Source organism: Phaseolus vulgaris, chromosome 6 (genome assembly GCF_000499845.2).
Source record: "Phaseolus vulgaris cultivar G19833 chromosome 6, P. vulgaris v2.0, whole genome shotgun sequence".
NCBI lineage: Eukaryota > Viridiplantae > Streptophyta > Magnoliopsida > Fabales > Fabaceae > Phaseolus > Phaseolus vulgaris.
Window position 1 is genome coordinate 21163116 of NC_023754.2, and position 7422 is coordinate 21170537.

The 7422-nt window shown below is 28.0% G+C and overlaps 1 protein-coding gene across 2 annotated transcripts; it reads right to left on the reverse strand.

Annotated features, from left to right (window-relative positions):
- Positions 1 to 2023: 2023 nt before the first annotated feature.
- On the reverse strand, positions 2024 to 4962 carry LOC137831802 (GDP-mannose 3,5-epimerase 2). Of its 2 annotated transcripts, none has more exons than XM_068639619.1 (7): positions 4784 to 4962; positions 3970 to 4380; positions 3772 to 3865; positions 3538 to 3667; positions 3282 to 3414; positions 2717 to 2924; positions 2024 to 2480 (listed from the first exon to the last, which is right to left on the reverse strand). In XM_068639619.1, exons 2-7 carry the CDS (start codon positions 4377 to 4379, stop codon positions 2325 to 2327), a joined length of 1131 nt encoding a protein of 376 aa, XP_068495720.1. In that variant the 5' UTR covers position 4380; positions 4784 to 4962; the 3' UTR covers positions 2024 to 2324. The 2 variants fall into 2 exon arrangements, with proteins under 2 accessions (XP_068495720.1, XP_068495721.1); XM_068639620.1 differs by lacking the exon at positions 4784 to 4962 and adding an exon at positions 4661 to 4775.
- Positions 4963 to 7422: the final 2460 nt, after the last annotated feature.

Here is a 7422-nt window from a genome sequence, read left to right on the forward strand (position 1 = left end):
AATAAAAATATATTTTCACGTTGAGTTGATTGAGAGAATAACCTATGGAAGTGCAAGGAGACATTCTAATTTTTAGTTAAAAAGTTGCAGAATCACCAAACATAGTAACAAAAACCCAAAGCCCAGTGCCCAATTCAAGAGTCCCACATCGAGTATGGACTCTTTTTTCCTACACCTCCATACCTTCTTGTGCCACCCCATACTAAATATGAAAATACTATTTTATTTTTTTTTTTCGCCCCTTGGATTTGAAATAATAAGCCTATGGATTATGTAATCTGGATAAATTCTGGATTACATAATTCGGAAGCCAAATTCATATTTAGAAAAGACTTCCAGATTATGTAATCCGGAAGTTAATCACACATCTGAAAAAAAGACTTCCGGATTACATAATCCGGAAGCTAATCTTATGTATGGAAAAGACTTCCAGATTATGTAATCCAGAAGCTAATCACAAAAGACTTCCGGATTACATAATCCAGAAGCTAATTTTGAATCTAAAAAAAGACTTCCGGATTATGTAATCCGAAATATTGAAAAGGATATTTTTGGAATAAGAAAAGTTTATGGGGGTGGCACAAGAAGGTATGGAGGTGCAGGAAGAAGCAGCCTCGAGTATGACACTTTTTCTTGGCCCAAGCCTTCCTTCACTTTTCTTTTCAACTAAAACTCACTTTGCAACAATTTAAAATCTCATACTCTCACTTAAACAAAACCTCAATTCAAATTATTAAAAGAAGAAAAAAAAGACATTAAGTGTTTTCTAAATCTTGTCTGTCACATCAAAGAGTTTTCATACAGGAAAACATCTAACATAGGACACTGATTTTTGTCCCCACTGTGTTTTTCATACTAATATTTTCAATTAAGAAGTTAAGGTTTAACTACTTTTAATATTATTTATTTTATTACATTTGATTTCAATTAATAAAATACTTAATCAATTTCTTTGTTTTTTAAAATGGAATTAAAGTGCAATCTTTACACTCAATTAACACTCACAACATTAATAAATAAATATTAATTGATGACAATTTACAACCAAGTACAGTGATACGATATCAATCTCAGAAAAAAGAAAGACCAAATTGTTGTTGTAATCTTAAAAATAAAAAAATTTGAGAGAAAAAATTAATAAAATAGAAAGTACAAAGTTAAAAATTTAAAATTAAATTTCTTCTTTATATTCATTTCAGGTTTTAACTTAAAATTAAAAAATATATATAATTAATATTTCAAATTTCATACTGTTACCAAGAAATATATATTCCATCAAAAATATTTTACAATATTTTTATATTAACTAGTTTCTCCCCATCTATCTATTCCTTTTGTTCTCCTACAAGCACAAATTATTAAGAGTATACATTTTTCTAATAACTCTTTGATATTATAAGAATAATTAAAATAATATACTTTCTATTTCACAATAATCATAAAAAATCATTTTTATGTATATTTTCTCTTATAATGTTTTCTAACATAATTACACGTACTAATAAAAATAGTTTAGTTAAATTTTTCAAAAAATATTACTAATTAACCAAATTAACTTTTATTATTAACGAATTTTGAAATTTTATTCTTGCTATTCATTACTACAATGATACAAGTAGTCATAATATTTAATAAAACTATACAAGAACCACCATTTTTAGAAAAGAGAACCCTCTTCAAGTTTGTTTGTCTTTATCCCGTAAAAAACAAACCACACTAGTTAATTTATGGAACACTAAATTAATTAAATTAATTATGATAAAATTAATTTTAATAATTTATTATTTATTATTTTATCTTATCTGTGTAAAAACACTCTAAAAAAAATAATAATAATAAATTATTATGAGATAAAAGGAATATTTTTTTTTCTAGAAAAGTTTGGGAGGAGTATCAACCTTTATTAACAACTTTGATTGCACAAATTATCAAAATAAACTCCAAGTTTGATTAGAAAAAAAAAACTGAATTCAGTTAAATTTAGTATAGTGCAGAAGGAATATGTATGATTATAAATCATATATTTAGACTCAACATAAACTAGAATTTTGAATGCAATAACATCCCCTTAAACAGCAGTTATTAGTTCAGACCAACTACTACATAACATAGAGAGCATAACAACATATGTCTCAAATACATATCAAATTCCAAAACCAAATTTCTACCTAATAGCAACATACTTGAAACATTTAACTGATGCACTATTCAATCTACTCTTTATCATCTGCTGATCAAAGTGATTGTAAACTAGTAATATAAACTAACCCTTCACTTCCAACACTCCCTTATTACTTTATTATGAAATCCATACATTAGTGACTTTATTCTTTGCCATCTGCAGCCCTAAGGGAGCCCAGTTGAACAGGAGCCTGAGTTTGCACCACTTTGGATGATCCATACACTGATAAATCAACACCAGCTGCCTTCTCTTTCTCAAGCTGCTCTTTGATCCAAAAGTATGTGATTCTCAGTCCATCCTACAATGACAATTGACGTACTATAAGTAAAACAAAATCTTTGATTTAACCCTGTTACACTTTCAGAAAGTGTGAAAGGAAAATATAATGTTGATAAGTAAATCAAAATGGGTAGGAAATTTATCAGATAGTATATAAGGAAAGATAATTTTACAGAGTCACATTAGAGAGAACAGTGTATAAAGTGTATAAATAAAAAACTTGGTGATTTCACACAGTTAAAGTAATAATAATACCTTCAACTTCATAGTTGGAGCCCAACCAAGTTTTTCTTTGATTAATGTATTGTCTGAATTACGTCCTCGAACACCTTCTGGACCAGGAATGTGGTATATTGGTATAGTCTTGTCCTCAAAGCTAAGAACAATCTCAGCCATCTCATTCATGCTGACCATTTCATCACTTCCAATATTCACTGGCTCCCGGAAATCTGATTTTGTCAATCTAAGCACCAAAAAGAACCAGCACTGTTATTTAAATCTTACCAAGGAATTAGAACTAACCAGCAGAAGACATAAAAGAAGCTAATATAGGACTGATTTGATCAAATACTATACAACAAAATAGGCAAATCTTAATCTTGTAAAGTCACTTCAATCACTCTTGCTTCCATTAAATTCGGTAAATGTTGATTGAGATAATAATGTTTCTTCCCAATCTATGCACACTTCTGGATTAATTCTCAGGATTCATTCATAAAAAAAATGTATGTATAGTTCAAATTTTAAAATGATAAACCCTGGAAATAAGTCATTAATTTTAGATGTAATAATCATTAGCCACAAAATCAGCAATGCATACCTGAGTACACCTTCAACACACTCATCAATGAAGGTGAAGGACCTTGTTTGCAATCCATCTCCCCACATCTCAAATTGGTCTTTGGATGTAAGAGTCTTCCGGCAAAATGCAGCAGGAGCCTTTTCCCTTCCCCCTGTATGACAAACAACATAGCAACAAACTCTTAAATCCAAAAGGGCTACATAAAAATGCCAACAACTATATCGACTTATATATATGACAGCTGCAAAATCTAGCAATTCAGTCAAGAACATACCTTTCCATGTCCCATAAGGACCATATATATTATGGAATCTCCCAATGCGGCACTCAATTCCAAAGTCCTTGTTATAATGCTTGCATAACTCTTCAGTTGCAAGCTTCTCTAGCCCATATGCATCTTGTGGCTAGAAAAAAGTCAAAAAATTAAACAAGTTCTTGCTAAACTCTTAAGTATACAAATTAATAACCAGCATAACTTGAACAACTAATTAAAGGGTCAGCAACAAACCTCAGCAGGCCAGGCATCAGCCTCCTTCAAACTCACATTTGTTTCCAACTGTTTAAACTCAGGGTAGATACAAGCACTGGAAGCATAAAAAAACCTAAAAGAAAAGCAAAAATAAAAGACCTTTAATAATGACACAGATAAAGACTATTATGCGATTGAAAGTGACAGCAGAACTCATGTTTGTTCAAATTAAATCACCTCTTAACACCATTGATCCTAGCAGCCTCAATCATGTTGAAGCTAATCATGGTGTTGTTGTACATAATGACTGAGTGATTTGACTGGATAAAACCCATTCCACCCATATCAGCAGCAAGATTGAAAACATGATCCACACCCTTGGTAACTGCCAAGCAGTTATCCATGACCCTAAGATCAACAAGATGGAACTCATGGCAGAACATGTCTTCAGTCATGTGCTCATTTTTCTTCCAATCAGAAGCAATGATGTAATGCCCCTCAGTCTTGAGACGGCGTGCAATGTGTGAGGCAATGAAACCACCAGCCCCGGTGATGGAAATTCTGAGCTTTTCAGAGGGCCAGTAAGGTTCCCTCTCAAGGTTTTGGTAAGTGTATGCTCCATAGTCGTTGGCTCCGGAACTTCCCATGCTGCACCCCACGTGAATGAATTAGTCAGAAAGGTATAAAACGTGACCAGAAACAACAATTTCACCATACAAGTTGCTGTCTTTAAGGAAGAACCAGACAGAGACACAGATACACAACCTTGGGAGATGACAACCAAACCAACAGATATTAGAAGAAGAACATAACCCAATCAAGGGCACATGGAACGGGACAACATTATGAAAAAGCAATAAAATAATTAAAGGGTGCACGCAAACAACATTAACTCGCCAGAAACACAAAATTTGCAAAATATTAGTACCGAAATAGGTGGCAAGTAATGAGATTAAAGAAAAGTATATAGGGATAACATGAAACATGAGAGAGTGATAAGACATTATTATAAGTTAAGGGTGGAAGAGATGGAATTTGGGAAGAAGAATACCTGATAATGAAAGTGAAAAGGATTTGTAGAAGAAGAAGAATGGAGAATGGTGGTGGGTTTGAAGTGCATGTGTTTGTGTGTGGTGGGAGTGAATGCTATATATAGAAGAAAGTGCCACTATGTGAAGCCAGAACCACTCATGTATCACTTCTTCCTATCTATTAGATCCATTGGAGGCTAAGGAAAAACACAACTAAATTTTACATTCTCTTTCTACATTTTCTCATGAAAAAAACAATAATTCTAAATCTTTTACTTATCTTTTAAGATATTAAATATAGATTTTTTCATTTAATATAATTATAGTTAATATTTATAAATAGATACAGCAATGGTTATGAATAAATACTTCACTCTTTTTACAAGTACATTAATATGTATGATAGAATTATTTTTAAAATCATATCTAATTTTTAAAATAGTTGTTATAGAATTAATAAATTTATCGTGCATAAAACAATTCCAATTCAAAAAAAAATACTTGTAGGAAAAAAAGAATAGCTGTTTAATCAATAGTTTAAGTAAATAAGTAACTCCTTTTTATTTAAAATTGATGCATCAGTTAAAGAATAAATAACATAAAAGCATTATTGGAAATTATTAAATGCCTAATATTAAAGAATATCCTTCTTATCAACAAAATTTACTTTTATATTTTTAATACCTCCACGCATTTAATCTTTAAGTATATTTCTTGATTTTTAATATTAAATGCATATTAAAATATTTTGAATATTTATTGTAACAATAAAAGGTATTCTTACTTTTTAGGTGTTGTTTAGATTTATTTTACCATAAAAGTATAATAAATTTTCATAATCTAAATAGAATAGTTATATGATGATATTTATTTTATCTTTTATCATAATAATTACATATGTATAAATTAATTACAAATTAAATTAGCATTATATTTTTTAAATGTAGTTAATATTATCTTAAACTTTAAACGCAGGTATGTAGAATAAAAAAAAAATCTGACAATTAAAAGGTATAAAAAGTATATCTAGAAGAGATTGTGTATTAAATTAATTAATTAAAGAATAAAAAATTATAATTATTAATTATAAATTGATCCTATTACTTCAAATGACCTTCAATGTTCTAATTTCAAATAAAAAAGTTTGGATAATATTATAATAAATGAGATAATGTAATATTGTATTTTAAAATAATTCAATAAAATAATCAATAATTTTGCATCAACCATTTATATTTTACATAGTAGAAATATTAAAAATATTATTTATATCTTTATCTCCTATTAAAAAGGAATATAGTTTATTTAAAGAGTGTAAGCCTATTAATCATTAACCGTGTATTCGAATTTTAAAGATTAAATAATATTATTTAATATTTAGAAGATAAGAGATAATATTATATTTATTAATCATTAACCGTGTATTCGAATTTTAAAGATTAAATAATATTATTTAATATTTAGAAGATAAGAGATAATATTTTTTTATAGTACTTGAAATCAGTTGAGGATAGTTAGAAATATTAGATGATATTAGTTAAGATTTATAAGATAAAAGATAATATTATATTTTTTTATGGTATTTGAAATTAATTTATGAGAGTTTGAAAGATTAGATGATATTAGTTAAGATTTATAAGATAAAAGATAATATTATATTTTTTTGTGGTAATTGAAATCAAGAGTTTGAAAGATTAAACAATATTAATTAAGATTTAGAATATAAGATATAAAGTTATATTTTTTTTTAGTACGTGAAATCAATTAAGAAAAATTTCAAAGATTAAATTAAATTAGTTAAGATTTAGAAGATAACTAATAAATAACCAGGACTTATAAATAAATTGATCAGGATGAATAAGAGAACTTGTTTACTGTAATTTGAGTCTTTTATTGTATATTCTAATTTGTGGTTATTTACAAAAAATTCAAACTAATTTTCCTACTTTTTGAACAAATCAAGTATTGAATGTTAAATTGAAATAATATTAATAACATTTGTGAATGAGTTGATCGAGGATAAACGCTATTATGTCAAAATTTGAAACAATAAACTGTTATTAGTCATAGACTAATTGTTTAATAGTTTCAAAGGATACAACGTAATTATAGTTATATGAACTTCTGTAACGTTGATGTTTCATCATTCTGTTTTTGTTTTCGATTCAAAACTACAAAACTAACATCAGTTCTATTTAAACAAAACGTTAAAATAAATAAACTGTCATAAATTAAAATTAATCTATGTTTAGGTTAAAATAAGTTTTTAAAAAAAAATCAAAACTAATTTTATTTTTTATAAATATTTAAAAAAAAGTATATTCAAAGATGTAACATGGTTGTTTGAAGTGCTTAAAAAGTGAGTGAAAAGAAGAAAACAGAAGGCGAAAGCGGAGAGAAAGCAAATGAGTGTTGGAATGCAACTTCCTCTTTTTGTTTTTATTCTTCATTCTCATTTATCATAATTATAAAATCATTTAATACAAAAAATGTTGTCACTGTGAATTGGATTTGGATTAATGTATGTATGCTGCACCTTCCTTTTCTCTTATTTCAAATTTCAAATTTCAAATATTAACACAAACAAACAATAAGTACTTTCACTTTTGAGCTGTCATTTCATCACAACTCAATAATACTTCTTTCACATTGCAGCACC